The following is a 23313-nucleotide window of genomic DNA, read 5'->3' on the forward strand; positions in this document are numbered from 1 at the left end:
AGGTAGGTTCAGTGCCAAAGGCTGGTCAGCGGGGGTACTATTTGTATATGTTAAAAAGAGCTTCAGAAAATATAAAATTATCCTTGGAGATAAAATGCCTCAGAAGCCCTTCTGATTTAAAGGGTGTGCAAGAAAGTCTGCGAAGCCAAGGTGTTCTCTGCATTTCTCTTTTGTTAGATTTCTGGGCAATAAGTAATTTAGTTGTGTTTTTTTTTTTCTCTCTGGGATTATTTATTTAAATTTAAATTTAAAATCAGAATGCAATGTTTTTGCAGCATTGGGGAGTGAATCCGGCCTTGTGCCTGCGGGGCAAGTGCTCTACCACTGCACTACACCCCCAGGCCTGATGCTGCTTTCTCATATGACAAAATGGGGTGCTTTCTAGGCTGGGAATTCGTTTCTATCATGTCTGTTTTATATTTTGGCCATAAAGTAGGGCTAGTATAGTCATAGTCCGGAAAAGGGAGGGGAAACAGGGGAAAGATGTATGTGGTGTGCACAGACAGGGAGCCGTGAAATCTGGGATACGGCAGGAAAGAGTGCACTGAGAGACGGGGGGGGTCCACACAATGAGAGAAACACAGGTGCTCCTGAGGACTCTTCTGAGGTCACTGCTGAGTATTCTGAAGTAATTTGTCTTAAATGACAGAGAGCCCTGGATGTGTGTTCTGGAGGCTGTCGTCCACCCTGTTACCTGTTTACTTGGACAAATCAGCTGACAGCTTTTTGTCTGAATTTTCTTACTTATTAAGTTTTGTAAGATACTTGCCTCTCCAACCCCATAATTATCATCGTGAGGACTAAAGGGGAGAGTGGACGGTATTTATTAATTTTAACTATGGCTTAGGATGTGCAACATTATAACTACCCCTTTATAGAATGCTTTTCTTAGTACTGTTGAAATAAATGAAGACAGACCTGGCTATAGCAAGATGTTCGGCCTCTGTCTCTAGTGTCTGGCATAGATGCAAAGGAGGGCAGAGGGGTTTTCATAATGAGGAACAGAGAAGGCTTCTGATGTCCCCTTCTGGAGGTTGCTGGCTTGGAGTGGCTCAGCAGAAGTGAGGGAGCATGTGAAACTGGTGTGGGGAGCTTATCGGGTTTTGTTTGGTGCTCCTGCCCTGGAAGTGAAGCCAGAATCAGACAGGCAGTCAGTGTGGATAGGTAAATGGAGTCAGGTCGGATCAAGGAGGCCAATTTTGAGTGAGTCCCGGAAGTTGGAGACTGTCCCCTGAGGGATTAAAATGTTAATCCCTTGAGACCCCTTCCTCCACCCTTACAAGAGCCTGCCCCTGCCCCAATCTGCTTCCAAGGTAACCTGTCCCAGGAGTTGCCCCTCCCTATAGGGAGCTATAAGGTTGTTAAAGTGTCCTGGGCTGCTCCATCCTGCCCTACCCCTTCAGCCCACCTGTCTCCCACCTTTTGGTCATCCTGAGGTGAGGTTTGTCATCCAAGCCCATTAATGAGGCCAAGGGAAGGCAAAGCTTTCTCTGACCAGCGTCACGTGTTCGTCGGCTGTAGCCCTGAGGTGGGCAGGCCCCGGTTGGCAAAGCACTGACTGGCTCTTTGCTTTTGCTCCTCTTTTCCTTTCCCTGCTAGCTCTCATTCTGAGGCTGCTTGGCTGAGTTCTTTTTCTAATGGATTCCAGTGGGATTTGGTTGCAAAGGCAGTGCCCTTTGCATAAAAAAAAAAAAAAAAAGAACAAAAGACCACTCAAGACCAGTTTCTAGGGTTCTTTCTTTGTCTTTATTCAGCCACATAAAAGCATCATTTGGGTGCAAAGCAGTCTTTTGTGAGGTGGGCCGGGCTCTTGGGTGAGGTCTTTGGGAAAGATTTTGCTGGAGAGCTTTGGCTCTAGATGTGCTGCCCAGGACAGCTCTCTTCCTAAAATGTCTCAGGACTTTCCAGTGCCTTCAGGTGCACAGAAGTCTTGGGCATCAGCCTCTAGCATTAGACATAACAGGTGGGAGAGGCTCGGGAGTATCAAGGTCTCCCCTGGAGCCATTTGGGGAGGAGGGTGGTGGCCTTCAGTATGTAACTGTGGCTTCTAACTGTGAAGGCAGTGTCGCTGTAATGGAGGGGTCAGAAGCTGTAATCTACTCTATGCATCGGAAGAGCCTTTTGGAAGATCTTTTCCTTATAGAAAAATCAGGAAAATAGCAACAAGGAAAGCCAGAAAACTAATGAGTTTAAACAGACTTTCAAAGGAAGACGGGGATTCTCGTACAGTTCGAGTTTTGGTGGCCTTGAGGGTTCGGTCCCACTGTGTCAGGATGGTGTTTCTGGCTCCTTGCCATTTTCCTGGGCCTGTCAGGCGGAATTGGTATGGTGTGCAGGGACCAAAGAAGATGGCCAAGGCCAGGCGTGGGTCCGTCAGGAGCAGAGAGAAGAGATTGGGCTTTGCATTGATATAGGTCAGGAGCTCGTCTATGTATTCGATGTAATCCGACTGTAAAGCCTTGCAGTAGTGCAAACCGAACCTTTGTAAAAGGAAGATGGTGGTGGGGGGAGACAAAAAGACAACACGATGATAACCTTAGAACACAGCTGCCGGCTCCTTCTGCCTCTTTAAACTCAGCTATCACTGCACCATGCAGGTGGGAAGAGCCAGGACACTGTGGGTGGAGTCTCCGATGTGCTGGTTCTGCGCCAGCAGCTTCCTCTGCCAGGGCCCGCTGGCTTGCACCCTGGGGCTGAGGGCCCAGCAGGGTTCCCACTCGCCGGCTCCTCTTTCCTTGGCCAGCTCTTCTACTGACCCCACCGCCGCGAGTCTCCGATGCTCCAGAAGCTCCCCTCTTTTCCCCAGTGTAACTGCACCTCTCTGCTCCAGTTTCCCACCTCCCTGTGATTCAGAAAACACGCCTACGCGGTGCACTCACCCACTGGGCTTGTTCTGTTTCCTTTCCTCCACTTCCTCTATCCTGACGCTGGGTGGCGGCAACGTATGCAGACCTATGGGTAGACAGGACCATGCAGTTTGACTTTGGTGCCCGCTTGTGGACAAGGGAGCTTTACTGCCTCGTCCTTCATGTCCAGTGCCCTGCAACTCATCAGCTCTGGGGAAAACGTCCTCGGCCTGAGCTGATGGTGTGCTCCTGGCAATTCTATCTCCCTCAGAAAGCACAGGCACCCCTTCATCTCACTACTTAATGCAGCAGAACGTCACAGTGCGTTCAGACTTATCACTCTGTTGGCCAAACTTTTACATTTTAATTGAGCCTGTCAATTCAGTCAAAATAACAGGAAGATGGAGTTTATATTTTTGATACCCGGTAAATGGTCCAAGTCACCCTGACAGGCTAATCCAGGGAAATATAGAATGGATCCTGCTTTTAAAGATGCTGTCATTTTAAATGGGAGCCGGTAATGGTCTCAAAACCTCCAGTGTCCAAAGTCACCTGCCCTGCTGCTTCCCACACTCACCTTTCAGGACTTGGACCACCCATCGAGCTTGTACCTCTCCTGTGGGTATTATGGAGCCGAAGGGCTTGATGAGGCCAATCACAGCCAGGGTTGGCTTTTGCAGGTGTGCAGGGAAGACATACTTGTACAGAGATGCCTGGCCACCTTCAACTTTCACAACAGATTCATCGAGGAAGGGGAAAGCAAAGGTGTACCCAGTGGCAAAGACGATGATGTCAACGGGCTCCTCCTTTGGGGTGTTGCTGAAGAGCACGGAGTTTTCCTTCACCTCTTTTATGCTGGGCTTGATCTGCACCTTGCCAGTGATGATGCAGCCCGGGAGGTCGTCGTTTATCACGGGCTCTCTTAACTGCACCCTGAACCAAAGCACAGGCAGGGGAGAGTGCTGACCAAACAGCTTAGCCTCCCTCCTCCTTCCCTGACTCTCCAGTCGGGGCCTCTCCCTGGCTGGACAAGAGGTGCCAGTCTTGGGGGAAGCTCCCTGGGTGGGAGGGGATTCAGGGATGTCCAAGGCTTACAACTGATTAGAGTTTGGGAGCCTGTAAGGAGCCAGTGCGTTCCCAGCCCTTGTTACCCTCCCTGTCTTCAGTATTCAGCAGTCACCTGTCATCTAGAGATCTCCCGGTGCTGAAGGGCCGGGAGGGGAGCATCTGTATCCTGGGAATGCTGCTGGGAGCTCTAGCCAGTCCCTTCTCTTCCAGAAAGCAGTTGTGTAAGGAAAACCCATGTGTTCAAAGGAACCAGGCGAGAGCCCTCTTCTATGGCTATGCCTTTGAGATCGTAAGACGAGCAGTTTGTGAGTTGCTCTTGCATAAGCCGTTTATGGCTTATGGTGAATGCACAGGAAGAGATGGTGTGGTGAAATGGAGGCAATAGATGGTAATAAGGGTGGTTCCTTGTCCAACTGCTTATATCTAACAAAGCTTGGGTAAGCCATTTAGCACCTATAGGCTTTCTTCTATTCACCAACACCTGGGACACTGACACTTGCCGTCCTTAAGTCATTGGGTAGAATGCAGAACATATGGCAAAGGACAACCTGCATTGAAGAGAGGAGATACTATAGCTCTATGTATGTACTATGGTCCTGTGAACCACCATCTATGCTAGTCAGAGTTTGTGGTGGAAGGAGTCCCAGCCCTTGAGATACCTGGAGGCAGGGAGTGGAGATAAGAACTAGGTGGTGGTGGTGGTGGGGACAATAGAGAGAAGGGCATGTTGAAAGCACAGGACGGGGCTGCAGGCCCCCAGTGGTGACTGGGACCACCCATCCATGTTAGTCCAGACTGAGGTCTGGAGGGAGACCAGACAGGATCTCCAGCTACAGTGTCAGCTGGTAGTGGCTTTCCACCCTGTAACCCTACTGAACGCAGAAGTAAGACTTTTGGTTCTTGCTGGGGGATAAGTTGTAGGTTGTAAATGAAGAGACAGACCGACATCACGGTCATCTCTGCCATGAGAGAGGCAAGGAAGGGCAACCGCAGGATTCCGTTTTTCCAGCATAATGAAGCAAAGCAAGTATGTTGTTTTGTGAACAAAGTCCGTTTGCTGCTGTGGAGGCCCATGTAGCTTGCTGAAGCCCCAGCGCCCACTCGCTGCACAATCAGTGAAAGTGACTGTATTTTGCTAAGCCTCCATTTCCCACAGTAATGAGGAGAGGTGATAACTCCTACCTCAAAGAGCTGTTCACAGTACTCCATTCACCCTCTGATCACTTAGGAACAGCGAGCTACTATTATCAAGGGGATTCAAATGCAGTTTTGGTTTGTTGTCGTGTTGCTGTGACCTTGCCTGGCTTGCATATGCCACTCAGACCCCATCTCCCTGATAGCCCTGGACAGATAGATGATATTTACCTGTCGTCTGGTGCTAAGCCATAATTTACATGATCGAACCAGCTGTTCATCTTTCTTGCCAGCAACCAACTCGCAATTGGAGTTGGGAGAGCATTTCTGAACATGTTCTGAAATCGTGTTGTGAACACCATGTCCCACGGGTTCCCTGAGTCCGAGAGTCTGCTCATCACCCATGACCCTCCAGTGGTGCTGAGGAACACCTGGAAGCAATCAGAGATGGTAGATGGGTCATGACCTGAAAGGCACCATGTGTCTGTCACCCTCAAAATGCAGACCTAACAAGATAGTCTTGGCTCTTCTAACCACTCTTTTATTATTATTATAATATATAATTATAAGTTATAATTATATTATTATAATATATAATTATAAGTTATTCTAATGGGATAATATTTGAATATGTAGCGTATTAAAGCATTATTGTCTGCCAGGCTTGAGATACCTGGGGACCTCGGCGTGCCACGTGGGAAGATGCTGGGCAGGGATCGCAGGTACCTGCACTAATTCCACTTGTTTGCAATGAGAACAGGCTGTGGAAGCCATCAGGGCTGTCTTCAAAGTTAATTTCTCCACACACTACTGGTTTAACTGGCAGTAAAATTCAGTAATACAATCAGTCTTTTTTTTTTTTTTTTTATCAGATTGGCTGGCTGAGTTTACCACCCAGTTCACTAAGCTCATTGTTGTATTGGTACCTACAGGACAAGTAATTTCCTGTGTAATTGTTCAAAACACACACACAAAATTGGTTAACTTATCCATTACTTTGTTAATACAAGACAACTGATTCAACAGTGCTCATCTCCCACCTGACGGGGCACGAGGGCCACAGCCACAGCGCCAGTGCTTTTGTCTGACTTTATGACACGGAGTGTAGCGTCTGGCACTGCACATGGCCCGCTAGAGCTGCAGGCCATGGCTGCTCTGACTGTTTGTGCACGACCCTGCCTCTGTCATGACGCAGAATCAGAGGTGGCCTTTCAGTGGATATGAATTGTGACCAAAGCTAAGGGGGGTTTCTTTGCTGATGATAAGATGTATGCCAAAGCATGTTTTCTGATTAAAGAAACTTCCAGATGGTTAGTGACACAGAAATAACCATACGTCACACCCACACGAGGTGGGCCCGGGGGATGGACCTTATCCTTTCTTCAGATAATTCACCCTAAGTTCCTTCAAATCAATTAGTCCATCTGTCAGTCAGCGAATCAATCATCAAGCCCTTGGCCTCCTCTTCTGCATGCAGGGAGACCAGGGCCCTACTTCAGTGGCTTGTTTTGGTGATGAGGTGGCCACGCAGTGGAAGGCGTTTAGTGCAGTGCTTGGCAGAGTCTCCCAATCAGCAGTTACAATTTCTGCAGTCACCATCTCCTAATTGTGACATTTCCACTGCAGTGGGCCCACTGGGAGAGGGGCATGGACCCCCATGGGGGAGTGGCAACGAGTAAGGAGAGATGGGGCAGGTGGGAGACCTTAGCCAGAAACAGTTGCCGGGATCTTCTGACTTCCGGGACTGGATAGAGAAGAGGTGTGTCCCAGAGCTCTTGCTGGTTGGCTGGGAAATGACACGTGTGACAAGTCAGAGAAGCTGGTTTTGGAGGAGAGAAGACAACTGGATTTCACAGTAAAATTTATGAACACTCAATACAAACTATGAACACTCAATAAAAATCTATTGTGTTAGGCTTTTGTGCTCCCTGAACATCTGTCACGGTGTCAAATGCAGCCTATGACAAAGCTCTTCACTAAGTCACATCAAGAGTGGTACCTTCTTTGCCAGGTGGCTGGCCTCCACAGCAATGTCTGTGCCGGAATTTCCCATTCCAACCACAAGGACTCTCTTATCCTTAAACATGTCTGGATATTTATACTGTCGGCTATGAAAGTACTGGCCTTTAAAAGTATGTATACCTAGAGATAAAACAAGGTCAAATAGAAGATTTATAGGGTCAGTGAATAAAATACTAATAATATTTTTCGGTTGATAGCACCCTTTTGACAGATAATTCAGGTTATTTTTACTAATACATTCAAGTTTGAGGAAATCTGAAATACAAATTCAAGACTTTGTAAAATATCGCCAGGGAATGACTCCATGTTATTAGACGGGCCGTGAGCGGTACCTACAAGATGGTTAACTCCTGGGCTGAAGCATTATGGCATAAAAATGTTTTAAGCAGGAGTCATTACGTTTAAGGGCTGTTGGAAGTCAGCGGGATGATGTTCTGTTCACTAATACCCGACTCTTACACGCTGCATAGCTTTTCACATCCAACGGACAGGAGTAGAGAATCTAAAGGGAACTGTGAACCAGTGCCTCTACTCGGGGACATCCGCTGTGTGCCTGCTGCTGTGTGCCTGCCACTGTGCTAGACGAAATGGGGAAATAAGACAAATTCACCAAGATCCATGTGAGCTTGGGAAGTTCACTGGTAGTTCACCTCGGTGACTGACGGTAACTCGGCCTGAGTTTGCTGAGTCATCCAGAGAAAACTGGGTTGTGGCCAACACCAGGATTTTGGGGCTAGCTGTATCCCAGGCAGTCAGTGCCAGACTAAACTTAGTGAGACATCCAATGCAAACGGAGACTCTTTGAAAATTCTCTCAAGGCCATGTTTCACAATCAGAAGTAATTTGAACTGAACAAAGAACCAGTTGATAAGATACTGAGATTCTCCTGGGGGATAAAGGTATCTGCTTGTGAGTAGTGGCCTTGTCAAGACCAGGTGACCCTGAATCCTTAGGATTCTAGCTTGAATCCTGGTTAAAACCTGACCACAGTCCACAGCTTATAGAATATAGCCTGGATGCAAACAAGTTCAAATATTAACTCAGTACAAAAACCCAGCATGAACCCCTGAGAAGGAAAAGCTGAAGAGAAATATCTCTAGTCTTTAGGTTACCTTAGATTCTCCCCGGAGTAGGCTATTTGGGTCACCAAGAGACAAAACAGACTTCATATGGCTGAGTTGCTTTCTTACCTCATCGGGGATAGAGTGGGAACTTATATTAGGTGAATGTGGCTGTGTTAGTGAATACCAGACTGTATATAGCTGAGTGAATAAAAATAGTCATTTGGGGGAAATTCTGCATTTATTTTAATTTTGATATCTATTATTTTCACTAAGACTTTTTGGAATACCTCCTTTGGAGTTTCCTCCAGAACTGGCGACACATTTTTAAAATGTCTTCAGTGAATTTGGATTTTTGTCAGGGTTAACAACCACCCCAGGGTGTATGTGCAGAGCAGGGCGTCTGCTGTTAGGAAGGAAGGGGGCTGTAGAGATTGGGGGGCTGCATTTCAATCCAGATCATAGACTCCTGGTGCTCAAAGGCTCTGTGACAGCTGTTAGCTGGGGATTTCAGATTGGTAGTGGCTGGTTAAGTCTCACAGAGCCTCCTTGTTTGATGAGTGACACATGCTGTTGGGTGAGGTGATCCACGCTCCTCCGTTTATGGAGGAAAGAAGCAGCGGGAGGTAAAAGACGGTAAGCTCTAGTTAGTTATGTAGCTTAGAATTCATGCCTTCTGGGTCCCAAGCTCATCCTGTTCAAACTGAGCACATTTGGCCTCTGTGCGGGCAGGGTGTGCTTTATCCTACTCTGACAGGACTCCTGAGGAGGCTTCTAGGGCAGATCTAAGACCATGGGAGGCACACGACTTCACTGAACATGTGTATTGGTACCCTCCAGGTCATACATAGACTAATTCCTCCATAAAACTGTATTCATACCTTCAATGCAGACCACATGTGGTCAGGTCCTCGTGTATATTGCTAGCACCTGTGTAATTCACCAAAGGTGATGAATCAGTCCAGTTTCCCCTGTGCTATGGAACTTTCTGGATTCTCTGGATGACCCTAAGCCAGGCACTCTTTCCTGAGAGATCAGAGGAATGGCTGCCTGGGGCTTTGCTCTGCAGGTGAGAACTCGGAGGTGTGTCGTCTTGTGGATGGAGAGCATCCATAATTGGGTGTGTTAGAGCAAAGCCTGTTGAACACTCAGACCCTGGAACCTGAGGCACCATTTCCTGCCTGGGAAGAAGACCGAACTTGTTCTTTTTAATCCAGTGATTCTGTTCTATGGCAGTTTTCAGGATACGCATTATCCTCATTGGACCTGACTTGAGAAGTCTCTGGGGAAGATTCAGAACCATTGGAAGAACATGAATTTATTGTTTAAGATGAGTCTTGGGATTACTCCAGGCCATATTGAGATGACTTCGACTGAGTTTTAACATTTTTTTTTTAAATATTTTTTTAGTTGTTGATGGACTTTTATTTTAATCATTTATTTATATGCAGTGCTGAGAATCGAACCCAGTGCCTCACACATGTGATGCAAGCACTCCACCACCGATCCAGAACCCCAGCCCAGGAGTTTTAACATTTTAAATGCTTACTGCAGGTGAAATAAACCAAACTATTGTGTTTTCTATTCCCTTCAGTTGAAGTCCAATTGAAATTTGGCACAGATTAACATGAATTATGATTGCAAAAGCTAAATAAAGAAAGTAAGACCCAAAGGTGTCTGGACTTGTCTCCCAAGGTTCATTTCTCTGTTGACTATTTATTGATCCACTTCCATAAACCCCTAATCTAGCTAATTGCTGTGGCTCATATAAAACAAACAAAAAATGGAATTGCTCTTTCTTCTATTCACAGGTTGACCTTTGTGGCCTCTAAGCTCAGCTCTGGCACTGTGCAGATGCTGCTGAGGTAAGCAGCTTGTTCAAGTGGCCCATGTTGCCGGGTATCACTTAAGGAGGAACAGGGAACCTCAGGGACATAAAGCTGCTCACTAAGTTAAGTTACCCGTCATTCTCTTCCATACTCATTGGTTGTTTGAAAAAAACAGTTAGAAGAAGTGCCAATTACGAAAACTGTTCCCTCACAGGTATTTACTGGAGGAGCCATAGGGATGCATCCCCAGACCAATCAAGTATCAGCATGGGTCCCAGGAAACCATTTAAGGTCATATGCAGAACGCGCTGTGTGTACCTGGAAAGGAGTCCAGTGGCAAATACGGGGTGGTGAGATAACCAGTGCAGACCATGACCGCATCAAAGGTGGCAGAGCTTTGCTTCCCTTCATGCATTGTGACCACCTCCCACTGGCCAGAGACGGCAAAATCTGGGCGTTTTGTTACACTGCAGACTGTGGTCTGAAAAAAGAATCACAGACGTGATTAGCAGTTGTCAAGGTGCCCTTAGTGACTTGCTGGCTAATGTGCCAGTGGACATTTCAAAAGTTCTAGAACAAAGACCAAACAGAATTAATAAGCACCTCATTCAAATCAAATCAGGCTCTCAGACTAGCCATGATTTCTTGGCTGGAAATACTCTAAGCTTGGGGTCATGGATTTTAAGGGACCTGCTCAAATCCTCACAGCAAGTGACAGAACAAAGATTATACGGAAGGTACCAGATGTCTCTTGGTTTTTGTTTCTGTGGTGCGATGTTCTCTGTCTCTGAGCCCTAACAACAATTCCTTTAATAGAGAATGGATGTACTCTTGAAGACCTAAGTTTGCTCCCAAGTAGCTTATGGAAAGTTCTATAGAATATGTTGCTGAGATTTTTCCTGACCTAGAGAGCTTTTGGAAATTGCTAAGCTTATGGCCTGAACATTTGGGAGTGGTATAAATTCAAATATTTTGTACTCATTGAGTACATACATGTACGTGAGTATTAGAATTCAGGAAGTTTATTTATTTACTTGCAGTACCAAGGACTGGACGCAGAGTCTTGTGCATGCTAGGCAACTGACTTTGCCTTCAGCCCCAGGAAATATATTTATAGTAAACCGAATATAAGTCAGATTTAAAAGCAAAAAAAAAAAAATGCACTAACAGAGATACTTTGTTTTTTATTCTATTCAATTTTCAAGGAAGATGGGCTTCTCAGATCTTCCTAGCTTCATATTATTCGATATGCCTATTGAGTTTCTACATTTGTATTATCAACTCTGTCTTTTAGAAAAGGTGTCTTTGAGCTTGCCAGTTCAGCTCTTCTTTACAGAATCCAGAGCTATGCTATAGAGAAGGAATAGAAAATAGGCAGGAGAACACTTTCTGACTACTAACTGAAGTTTGTGTCTTACCTTGAATTGAATGCATTCCAGAAGGTTGAACTGGTTTGCATACATTTTGAGATATTGTAGGAAATGAGAATTAGGCACATAGTTTGGACAATCTTCTGGGAAGGGAAAATCCGAGTAACAAGACATCTCCTTGCTGCTGTTGGAAACCACAGACTTGTAGAGGCTGGCTCTACCCTCTTCAACATGTTCCTGTAGAAACAGTGCTCATGGGTGAGCAGGCACGTGCGTGCGCGTGCGCACACACACACACACACAATGGATGTAAACCTTTTAGAAATCTCAACATTGACCAAGCTTAAGGTGATCCAGATGACGCATGATGCCTGCCACCTTTCTAATAGGATTTGCTGTTCTGCATCTAGGAGGTGACATTCGTCCCTAGTATAAATCACATAATCAGAATCATTCTTTCATTCATCACATGCTAACAAATAAATCCAGGGTAAACTTACCTGTTCAAATTCATGCAGTATCACTACAAAGAACAGGAGAATGGAGAAACAGATGAGAGCCTGGAAGCAGTTTCTGGACAATGAACAATTGTTAGCTACTTTGGTTTCATAGAGTATTCTTGAAATGATTATACAGAATATGAAAGTTTTGTATCCAAAGTTAAGGGATGTGGATTTTTATGGAAAGGTCATGTAATCCACTGAAAGTTTTAAACATGGAAGTGATTCATATTAAATTTTGGAAAAGTTATTCTGGATCTACAAAAGATGGATTAGAGAGGGCTGGAAAAAAAGGAAGAGGGTCAGTTAAGAGCCTAAAACACAAATATGTGATTGCTAGTGAGGACCTGAATACAGGTGGTGGCTGTTGCCACCCAGAAAGCTGGCATTTGTGACCGGTGGTAGGTAGAAGGCATAGGACTCCGGGACAGTTGGATTTAGGGGCTCCAGTAGAACAGCCAAAGGTTTCCAGATTGAACAACTGTGTGGATGGCACATTCTGACCAGTTTTCTACCCTCTGTTTTGACTGGAATAACAAGTAAACATCAGCATCTCATTAGACTGTCCCAAGAAGTTTTCGTAATATCTTTACTTTGCATCTGTCTTTGGATGTGGAGGATTGCGCTCCTGATTTCGGTGGGAAGGTCCCTGTATTTCAATGTCATTCACTATCTTGGATTTGTATAGTTTCTTTTTCCAGTGATGTCGAAATTATTTTATTTACATAAGTAAGTGAACATGAACCTCATATACGTAGAGGGCTTACTGTTGCCTCTATGAGGTAGAAACCTAGACCTGCATGAAATGTACAGTAATCATTGAGACTAAAAAGCAATGATAAAAACCTCTGTGGTTTAAATCAACATGACTGATCTCATCAGTTGATTTGACTTTTTTTTTTTATAACCTGCTTATCTGTGACTCCATATCTGACAGCTTCATTGATCTAGAACAAAGCTAGAAATCTGGAGGCTGAAAGGCCTCTGAGAAGGTGACTCTAAATCTTGCTCTGTTATCTCACTGAATACCTACAGCAGCACTAATCAAGTGTCGCGTGTTGGAGGTGCCATTATGAACTGGTGGTCACCAGTCTGTGACAAGATACATGCAGAAATTGAGAGTAAGCATTCAGAACCTTCTACAGCAATAATGGGACACCATTCAGCATCCAAGTTCATGCAGCCCTCTTTGTGGCACAGGACGTAGATGGGCCTTGTTTCCTTGTTTCCTTTGAGTTGCGTGGAGTCTAGCCTGTGCTCTAGCCACAGGCCTAGAACTGCAGCAGAATGTGTGGTGTTCAAGCCTTGTTGGAAACTGTCATACCTAAGTGCATAAAATCTGGAATCGTTTCATTTCACTGAAAGAAACAAAACCTTATCTTTAAATGTAAACTTACAGAATGAATTATTTGAACTGGCTCCTGAGAAAGGACAGAAGATAGATTTTTAAAAACAGCACTATTTGCTTCACTTCGCATAGTAGTTTTATTTTTTTAAAAAAGAATTCCTTGCACTTGCTGAGATGGTGTTAAAACCTCTTCCTCAGTCTAGTCAGCACACTCCTGAGCCTTGTTTTCCTACTCTGAGCACTGTAGGCAACACTTAGTGTAGATTTACATTGTTCCACTGAAAGATTATCTCCATCCATCCAATTCAGATTAGGTACCTTGATAAGCAAGAAGCAAGATCCTCATATCAAAAAAAACCTTAAATATCAATACACACTGTGTATTAAGAGTGTGTCTGCAGGTATTTAATATCGAAAACTGTTATATCATACCAAGTGTTTTGTTTGGCTGAAAGGTACAAGTGTAATGGTGGCTGTCTGTGTTAATTACCTATGTGCACAGAGAACAACGTGTCCTTTTTTGTCATTATTTTCTATGTTTAGTGATATTTATGAAAATTAATCTTATGACTTTTGACTCAATACAAATTTTGAATTCATTGTTTCTCATACATTTTTGTTGTGTATTTTTCATTTTTTCTAAAAATTTGTTTTTATTACATTTGATAAATAATAGCCTATAGTTAGTTAATTGGAAATGAAGAAAATCGGGTTGTTCTCTCCAGTTTGAGAAGCACAGCTATCCATCCCAGTGCCTCTGAATGTTGCTAAGAGTTGCTGGGAAAAATCTTACTAATGTGTGGATTCTGACTCAGTAGGACTGGGTGAGCCTGAGAGTCTGCATTTTAACAGTTTCCAAAACATAGTCCCATCTTTGAGTTACATCCTGCTGGCCCACGGACCACGCGTTGAGTAAAAGGCTTTACAACAGCTTCGCGCAGTAGGAATGCAGAGGGGGCCACATATGTGGCTTTAAATTCTCTAGTGGCCACAGTTTTTCAAAAAGTAAAAAGAAACAAGTGGATTAATTTTTAAAGTATATTTTACTTGACTCAATATATTTTAAATATTATGATTTTAAGATGCAATCAATATAAGATTATTATTGAAGGGCTTCACATTCTTCTTGTCAGACTGCCTTCAAGATATGATGTGTGTTTTCTACATATGCCAACATATGCTCAATTTTCACTAGAAAAAGTGGACTCACCCATGTTGATCCAAATATACTTAGAAGTTCTACAATAACTGAACTGAGTTTAAAATTGAAATCAGTTGAGATAAAAAATTCAGTTCCTTCGTCATACCAGACACATTTCAAGTGCTCCATGGCTCTGTGTGGCCAGTGGCCACCGCATTCTAGAGCCTAGTTTGAGAACATCCTTCAACGTGAAGGTGGGCATTAGAATCACATGTGAAGTTGGTTTGCTTTAATCTAAATGGTAATTGGGAACAGGAATAAGAAGAGTAGCCCTGAGGATCTATAAGACGAGCACACACCCAGGGGGGAAGCTGCAGAGGGGGAGAAAAACATGCATCATAAACATGGTGGGATTGACTAGCGCAAGGGCAACTCCCTCTCACACTTTCCTGGCTCCCAAGCCACAGAGTAAATACTTTATTGTTAATGCTGGCAGTTTTTGTTAATAATACAAGGCTAACACATTCACACCCACACGCACACACACACTCACACTCTAACACACGGAAAGTTGAAGGAGGCTGAGATACATGATGTGCTTTGTGAAGATTTACATAAGAGTATTTCAAAATTGAAAGCATTTGTAACGGATTGTTTCAGCATCAGAGAGTAAAGGGGACCTGCAGGAGCCGGATAAGCAGGCACCTTGTGTTTTATGAGACCTTAAAGCAAATGGAAATAAAAAATGAAACAAATGAAAACAGAAGAGAAAACCCCCCTCTTTGCATAACTTAGAAGAAGGCTTGGCGGAACACTGGAACCTGTGGTGAGATAATGTATCACAGATGCAGCCACCGAGGAGCGGTGGAGGGAGAAATTCAGCCCTCAGGGTGGAATCCAAGAACAGCTCCGCTGCCCTCTTGCCTCCCACTGGCTGTTTTTCCTGGAAAAGCCCAAGTCTGGGGTATTGGGCCCAGGCCCAGCCAGCAGGGTCACGTCCCTTGTCAGTGCAGGAGGCTCATACATAGTGTGTTCGAGTTGGAAAGCACCTTCAAGAACACCGACTTTGGGCATTTTCAAAGTACTATAAAGGTTCTCCCAGAGACTTGTATATCAAGAGAAGGCTGCTAAATGAAGGTCGGGTGGATTTTCCTACTTCCCAGGCTACTGATGATTCAGCACTGTCTTTTTTTCAAACTGCTCCACGGGTTCATTTTATAAGTGAGGTGACAGGCGGAACGACTTGGTGGCGGGGTGGCATTTACCTTGCCCACTACTCACCGTCCTCTGATGTCCTACCACGTTCCCCGCAGCGTCTCTTCGCCAGCTCCTCTATTTCCCCAGTCCTCCAGTTCCATGTGCCACCCCTGCACCCTCCTCGCCCCCTGCCGCTGAAGCTGAGGCCCTGGGGTGCTGCTCCTGCGCCCACCTTCCCTTTCCCTCAGCGCCGGCCTCTCTGCCTCTCCAGGTACAGTCCCACTGCTCTTGTCTGCCAGGGTCTTGTCCCAGCCTGGACTGGTGTCCAGTGGTCAGTGGCTTCCTGCTGCCCATAGATCCTCTCTTCACCTACAGACCTCTCTGGGTCTTCCTATCACGCACACAACACAACTCATCGAGAACAACTGCAAGCACAACCACGACTGGTGATGTTGCTCAAGTTGCTTTTCAAGCTGAATTTGAACTTCTGGCCCAGACATTCAGCCACCCTCCTCCTTCCCATTATTCCTCTAAACCAAAAGGCTTTTTAATTTCCTGAACACACCTGGCACTTTCTCTTTGCTGGTCCCTCCCTGGCACCTTCTGTCCAGCCTCTTCTGCCTGTTGAAATCCTTCAGGGCCACCATCATGCCTCTCTTCCACGAACCTCCCCTGGCTTCCTGAGTCTCCCCCATGTGACCACCCAGGCGCCATCTCTGACTTGCAAGATGCGGGCTTCTCCCATCTGCCTGACGGCTCCCTGCGCAGGCGGACCCTTCTCATTTCTGTGTCCCCCTGCATGGGTGTTTGATCTGCACAAGTCACACAGCCAGTTGGCTTCAGATGGATGGAGACCTGTTTCTCTTGATTCTTAGATGAGTGAGTTTTAGTGTGAAGAATAAGGAGAATTTTTTGTTGTTGTTTTTTGTACAGGGGATTGAACTCAGGGGCACTCAACCACTGAGCCAGCATCCCCAGCCTTATTATGTATTTTATTTAGAGACAGAATCTCACTGAGTTGCTTAGTGCCTTGCCATTGCTGAGGCTGGCTTTGATCTCGCAATACTCCTGTCTCAGTCTCCTGAGCCCCTGGGATTACAGGTATATGTCACCGCTTGCTTCCTGCTTAGGGAGCATTTTGTCATCCCAAGAGGCAAAGTACAGCTTTTAGTCTTTGGACTCGCTTTTTGCCTTGACTGAGATCACCTTAGCCAGATAACTCTGCTAATTGGGCAGTTTTATCTTTCAGGAAACTCCCAGCTCTGACTGGTTGTATTTGTCTGGAATACCTGAAGGAATCTGAGACTTATTAGAGGAAAGGTTGACTGGTTAGTATTGTCCTCAGTAGACACAGGGTGGGGAGAGTTTGGCTCAGGTATCAGGGCTCTGCCATCCTGTTGGACCATATGCAGTTTGAATTATGGGGACAGATGTGCTCCGTTGCATCTGTTTTTGGAGAGCCTGCGCGTCTCAGTGATCACATACGGTGGCTGGCCGCATTCTCAGATGCACACTTCTGTGTGCGAGCCACGCTGGCCTGTGCTGGCGGACTGTGCACAAACCAGCAGCCCTAGCCTCTCTGAAGCTTTGCTCCCTGAATTATAAAATTATTGACTCTGGTTCCAAATTCTGCAGTGCTATAATGGAGGAACGCTGAGTTTTTCCCCTTGAGCCTCTCAGAGGCTCTGAGGCTGTCGGACACCTTGTTGTCACGATTCCTGACAATGTTCCTCTTCACAGATTTAAACCTCATAGGAAATATTTTTGCTCTGCAGAGGCAAAAACAAGAGTTTTGGGGAGCTCTGCTGTAGTGCCCCGCGGCAGAGCACTGGGGCTCCACAAAACTGTCTGCCTGGGTTGGGTTTCAGTGGCCGGAAGCAGGGCTGCTGGGCGCCCCCTGGGCTTCAGGCCAGTAAAGGTGAGAGTTCTAGTCCCCTCTCCTATCCAGCCTGCAACCAGTTTTAGAATATGTCTTCTCTTTTGTTTGGGGAACCAAAAAGACTCCAAACTCACCTGCTTTGTTTCTGATTGTTCCCGGCTGGTCTGGGATTGCTTGGGCCCAGGACCTTGACCTGGGACTCATCCTGCACTGAGCCCTGGCCACTCTAATGCAGGTGTCCGTAAAGCGGGGGTCTTGCAGGCAGAGGCTGGAGTTCCTGCTGTTACCCCCACGCTGCAGGCTCTGGGCTGCTTAGACCCTGGCTCTGCGCCTGCTCCCGGTCCTGGGCTTGTCCGGTCACCCCATTCCTTCCAAACTCTGTGGCTTGCTTGTTGACATTTCCCCCACCTCCCCCTGGTGCAGTCGTAGGCTGCGGCTGCGGCACACCTCCCTCCCGCCCTCGGCCGACCCATTTGTATCTCTGACACTTTCAGCGCCCCTCCTGCCCCCCCATCCCGCAGACATTGGCCTTTCCCGGGGCCACCAGCCCTTGTGAAAGAAACACGGTCTCCTGTTACACCGCTCAAGCCACCTCCGACAGTCAGAAGCACAGAACCCCACTCACGGTGAACCTCCACAGCCCCCCGATGTCCTCGCTCCTCTCGAAGCAGGTGGGCTGCAGCCCCTCCTCCAGACAGCACTTGACGGAGGCCAGGCCACTGACGCCGGCTCCCACGACCGCCACTCGCTTGGCCATGATCTCCTGAGTGGGAAAAGGCAGCGGAGCTAAGACTGGATCCACAGAAGCCCCACCCCACCCTTGGCAGCCCCGACAACCAGGAAAAGCATCTGAGGATTAAGGAGGTCTCTCAGTTTGAGTCCTCTGTGGCCGCCTCTGGCGTGTTTGGTAAATGAACTCATGCTTCACCTTATATACTTCTCAATTAAAAAACATTAATTGAGCAAATATTTGCAGGTAGCTAATATCCTGGGTCAAAGATTCCTCCCTCAAAGTGACCTTTTATCAAACATGCATCATGTAGAAATTCTCTGAGCAGTAAATCTCCTTACGACTTTTTCTGGGTCATTGGGGCAGTGGTTATGAATCAGAGACCTGGGTTTGAAATTCAGTGCTGATTGATTATCATGGCATGAATTAAGTGATTTAATGATTATGTGTCTCAGTTTCCTTCTCTTTAGTCTGAAGCTAGAAGTATAACTGGTCTTAGACATTGTAAAAAAAAATTTTTTTTTTTTTTGTACAGGGGATTAAATTCAAGGGCACTCAACCACTGAGCCACATCCTCAGCCCTATTTTGTATTTTATTTAGAGACAGGGTCTCACTGAGTTGCTTAGTGCCTCTCTTTTGCTGAGGCTGGCTTTGAACTCACCGTCCTCCTGCCTCAGTCTCCTAAGCCGCTGGGATTATAGGTGTGCACCACTGCACCCGGCTCAGTGTACAATTTAATTGACTGATGAATAAAAAGCACTTTTCACAGTACTTGGGGGCAGTTACCCCCCCCCCATAAATGTTGCTTCCTTATCTTCATGAGATTTTTCTTTGATATTTTGTGGACATCTGCCTTAACAACATGGGTTTATGTACAAAGTTACAGGATATTTGGAATCAGAGTCATTGGAAAAAAACTGAAAATATATGTGTAAAAAGATGTCTTGTAGAAAATGAAAGAAATGAGTAGGGAAACATAGGAATGGTGACAGGAGGAAGGCAGAGGGAGAAACAGAGGAGCGCGAGGATAGGCCTCTGCACCCCAGAGCTCTTCCCTTCCTTCTGACTTTTCTTACTGGACACTCCTGGTGGATGCCAGGACTCCCATGAGCTCGCCTCACATTTGGAAAAGCAAACCTCAGAAGGTACGGGACATGGGGACGTCATCACTCAGGTAGAATCAACACTTCCGACACTCCTCCAAGGCTGGTGACCACGGAACCCGAGTGATTCAATAACAGAGTGATTCAATAAATGCTTTAAAAAATGAAAAGTTTTTCTCCTTAACTTTAACTAAAAATAATTTCCAGTTAGGGTTGCTATACTTTTAGATAAAGTGACTGATAAAAACAATAAGAAATTTATTAGGGTGATAAGGACACTATTACCTTGCTGATTATTGGCATGCTTTTTCACAGGCGAAGGCAAGCATCAACCTTCCACGGTCATTGCTCTTATATGGATATTCAGTAAAATTTGGCCACTTCTTTGTTGGAAGTGTTAAAAGACATCTTATTATTTTAATGAAGACAACCTCATCAAAGCTGACTACATAGGAAAGAAATACTAAAAGTTTAAGAAAATATAACTAAACTGCTAAGGTAGGTGTCCCTGAGTGAAAGTGATTTTATATACATAAAAAAAAAATAACACGTAAGATAACTTTAGCCACACAGAATTGCTAAATGAGCTGGGAAGTTATGTTTGGTTGCACAAATTACAAAATTTTAACCACAAGGTTAAAAACTACTGTATTCCCCACCCCCACCCCCCTGTGGATTTTATGCTGTATCCTCTACTCCAGAGAAGTAAAATGCAAATATGTAGTTTACTTGAAGCCAGGTGGAGTGTCCACTTTGATTTATTGTGATAATATGGGGCAGGGGGTTAGAACACAAGGCTGGGCTGTCGTTACCAAACTGCAGAAGTGCCTTGAGTAATTTTACATTTTCAAGAAAAGCCCATGCAATTCTGCCAAGAACTAATTAGATCAAGGCATTTTGCAATTTTAGCAAGTGCTGGGGCTGTGCTCCATTCAGTGACATCATATTCTTGCAAAGTGGGTATTGAGCAGTTGCTGTGATAAAAAGCCATTGCAGGAAAATTGTGGTGGAACAAGAGATGAAGGGGTGACATCCTTTTATTCCAAGGTTTGAGGACTTGCACAGACAGTGCTCAGCAGGTCCATAAATCCCGGTATTAAATAATCGTGATCAAGAGTGAAATATAAGGGCTGGGGCTGAAGCTCAGTGGTGGAGGCTTGCCTAGCGTGGGTGAGGCACCGGGTTCGATCCTCAGCACCATGTAACCAACGAATAAAAAATAGAGGTTAAATTCTTTAAAAAAGAGTGAAATCCGAATATTATTATACAAAACAAACAAGCAAACAAATGACAACATGCCAGCCCAAGTCAGTCGCATTTCAGGGGTAGCCTGCTCCTGGCCTCTTGTGCCAAGTGCCAGCCTTTGGTAGACAACCTAAGGGTTGTCGCAGACCCTGCTGGGGGCTATTGGTGAAGCACAGGAAAAAGGACCCATTTCCCTTGGCATTACAGCTCCAAGTTTCCCCTTCATTTCAACTCCCGGGTGATTGACCCACCCTGAACTCACACCCCGGGCACACACAAGGCTCAGCAGTCTCCGACTTCACAGCCCTTCACAGTACCCCAGCACTCACCATCGCTCCCTGTGGAGCCCGGTGGGGTTGCGAGCAGAGGGAGCCAGTTCTGTGAGACACCTCTGCCCTAAGCACAGCAGAACAGGAAAACTTCCAGCCCTATCTTCCTCGTCCAAAGGAAGCCGAGATCGCATCTGGTTACTTACTTTATGTACTCACAATTCCCACGGCCACTCAGGACTCTGGAGCTAGCGGAAATCAAACAGCCCGAACCAGTGTTGCCGGAGGAGTCAGAAATAGGACCCTTATGAAAAATTTTGAACCTACTGCTGGCTGTTGCTTACATTTTAACTTGTTGGTTTGTTGCATCAGTGAAACGCCAAGAAAAACACTGGGAACGTGCACTTTAGACTCATTCTTCTGCCTGCAATCTGTGAATAAGTTTGGGGGTTACAGCGCCATCCCCATTGCTTATCAACTTTTTTAAAGGGACAAGAATAAAACTGGACAACTGTGCTAATAGCTGCAAAAACAGAACTTCACTTTTAAGAGTTTTGGACCATTTCACATTTAGACAAAATTATTATTAAAAAATCATATATATCACAGTTTTTTCTTTAAAATTTTTTTTATTTGTTCTTTTTGGACAGATAAGATGGTAAGAGTATATTCTGACATACTATACCTACATGGAGTATAACTTCCCATTCTTGTGGTTGTATATAATATGGAGTTTCACTGGTCATGTATTCATATGTGAACATAAGAAAGTTATGTCCGATTCATTCTTCTCTTTCCTATTTCCATCCCCCTCCCTTCCTTTCTGGAATAGAAGTTCAGTGGACGTCACTCGCATTTTTTAAGTTTAATTTTAAAAACACAAAAAAGTATCAATGATCGCCCAAACCCTTGGGAAATTCTAGGCAGATGGCATCGGAAGAGTGTGGCTTTTGAAATCACAAGTCCTGGAGTGATTTGTGTTCACCAGCTATTGCCAGAGTAATCTTGGAAAAATTTCTCAGCTCCATTTTCCTAATTTAAAGTAGATGTAATGTCTGGCCAATTAGTTCAGTTGATTAGAATGTGGTGCTAATAAAATAGGCATCATAATACCTGACTCAAGTAATTGCAGTGGTTAGATGACGTCATCTCTGTCAGAAGCCTTGCACCTAGTGAATTCTGTGTAGGATGGTGATGGTGGTGATGATGTCATTGTTAGACCAGTTAATTGATAACTGATGCATAATGTTGAAATGACTCCTCCAGGCACAGAGAGTGAACTCGAAGAGACATTGGTGAACTGAGGCAGGGAGAGGGCTCTGGAAGAATTAATCTTTTCTGTTGATCCTAATACTGTGTGACCACGGCCTCTGGCTGTGCATCTGGAGGCCTTGTAAACCCTGAGCATGTTGCTAGCCACTGGGATCACACCTGGCCTTCTTTCTGGCTTACTGAATCCTTGGCAGGGAGATAGCATCGTTAGTCCTTGGAGTTCGGTGCCTTCCTGAAGCTCTGAAGATGATGATAACTTGGATGACTTCAAACCTAATTTTTACCCAGAAGGTACACCTTGAAGACTAGTATTACTTCAAGTATGATTTTAAAAATTGAGTCAGGAACACCTGGAGAGTTAGGGCCACCATTAATGTCCCAAAGCCTAGTAATAATTAAGCACTTACCTTGATGTATACGTGGTATACACTAAGGAGATCCCTGGGCCTTACTGGACATGCTGCTGACCTGAGGGGTAGCAAAGGACTTTAAAGTGTTGACTGAGCAAAATCATGATTATTTTACCTAATTAGCTAGAGATTTGTATTAATGAAAAATGAGAAGATTGCCTTTCAGTGGCTTCTTCACATTCTGCTATTTTTAGGACTTGTAGTTAGTTGAACTTTAGCCCATAAGATGAGAAAATCTCTGGATTCTCTTATTCAAGTGGCTCTAGAACCTGAGAAGCCAGATCCAAAGGCAATAATGCCCGTTAAGATATATGCACTTTGCTTTCTGGGGACTTGGTAGGATTGTACTTTGTGGCCTCCTAGTGGTCGGTTGGAAATGTGTGATTAGGCAGCTCAAGAAACTGTGAACCCAAGTAATGTGTCCTTTCTGGATGGGAGTATTAAATTGCCTGTCAAAGATCCCATAAGACTTTCTTTTCTTCACTGTGGTAACTAGCAACATAAGATAGCAGTTCTATTAGCCTGCATACTTGAGTTGACCCCCAAAGGACACAAGAATCAAAGAGAAGTAATCTGTTTTGTCTCAAGGTATTGAGATTTAGGGATTAATTGTTATTGCATCTTACCTAGCTTCTACTAGATCCTTCATTGTATTTCTAAATCATCTTAAATCTCCCTTTCTTTCTTCCCTTCCTCTGATGCATATTTAGAGCCGTGTAATTTTTAGAGCTGAAAGAGAGCATAAAATTTAACTTAGTTTTATTCCTGGTTGTAAATTTGACCACCTAGTGCAAATTTTTTCTTTCTCCCTGAAAAGAACAAGGTTCATAGAAGTATAGCACCCTTCCTTTTAACCCCTCCACACAATTCATTAAGAGGTTCCCTATT

General features: G+C 45.0%; 1 protein-coding gene across 1 annotated transcript; it reads right to left on the minus strand.

The window, feature by feature from the left end:
• Window positions 1-1740: 1740 nt before the first annotated feature.
• Window positions 1741-18155, minus strand: Fmo1 (flavin containing dimethylaniline monoxygenase 1). Its single transcript, XM_027934972.2, has 8 exons — window positions 18021-18155; window positions 11379-11567; window positions 10279-10441; window positions 7048-7190; window positions 5280-5479; window positions 3424-3779; window positions 2880-2952; window positions 1741-2480 (listed from the first exon to the last, which is right to left on the minus strand). The coding sequence occupies exons 1-8, from the start codon at window positions 18150-18152 to the stop codon at window positions 2138-2140; spliced, it is 1599 nt and encodes a 532-aa protein (XP_027790773.2). The 5' UTR covers window positions 18153-18155; the 3' UTR covers window positions 1741-2137.
• Window positions 18156-23313: the final 5158 nt, after the last annotated feature.

This window comes from Marmota flaviventris, chromosome 12 (assembly GCF_047511675.1).
Source record: "Marmota flaviventris isolate mMarFla1 chromosome 12, mMarFla1.hap1, whole genome shotgun sequence".
NCBI classification, from domain to species: Eukaryota; Metazoa; Chordata; class Mammalia; order Rodentia; family Sciuridae; genus Marmota; species Marmota flaviventris.

Coding starts and splice junctions, on each gene's coding strand:
- Fmo1 (XM_027934972.2), bottom strand. CDS start 18,152: ATGGCCAAGCGAGTGGCGGTCGTGGGAGCCGGCGTCAGTGGCCTGGCC. Junction 10,442..11,378: donor TGGAATGCATTCAATTCAAG/GTAAGACACAAA, acceptor TTCTTTTTTCAG/ACCACAGTCTGCAGTGTAAC. Junction 5,480..7,047: donor CCAGCCACCTGGCAAAGAAG/GTACCACTCTTG, acceptor GATTGCTTCCAG/GTGTTCCTCAGCACCACTGG.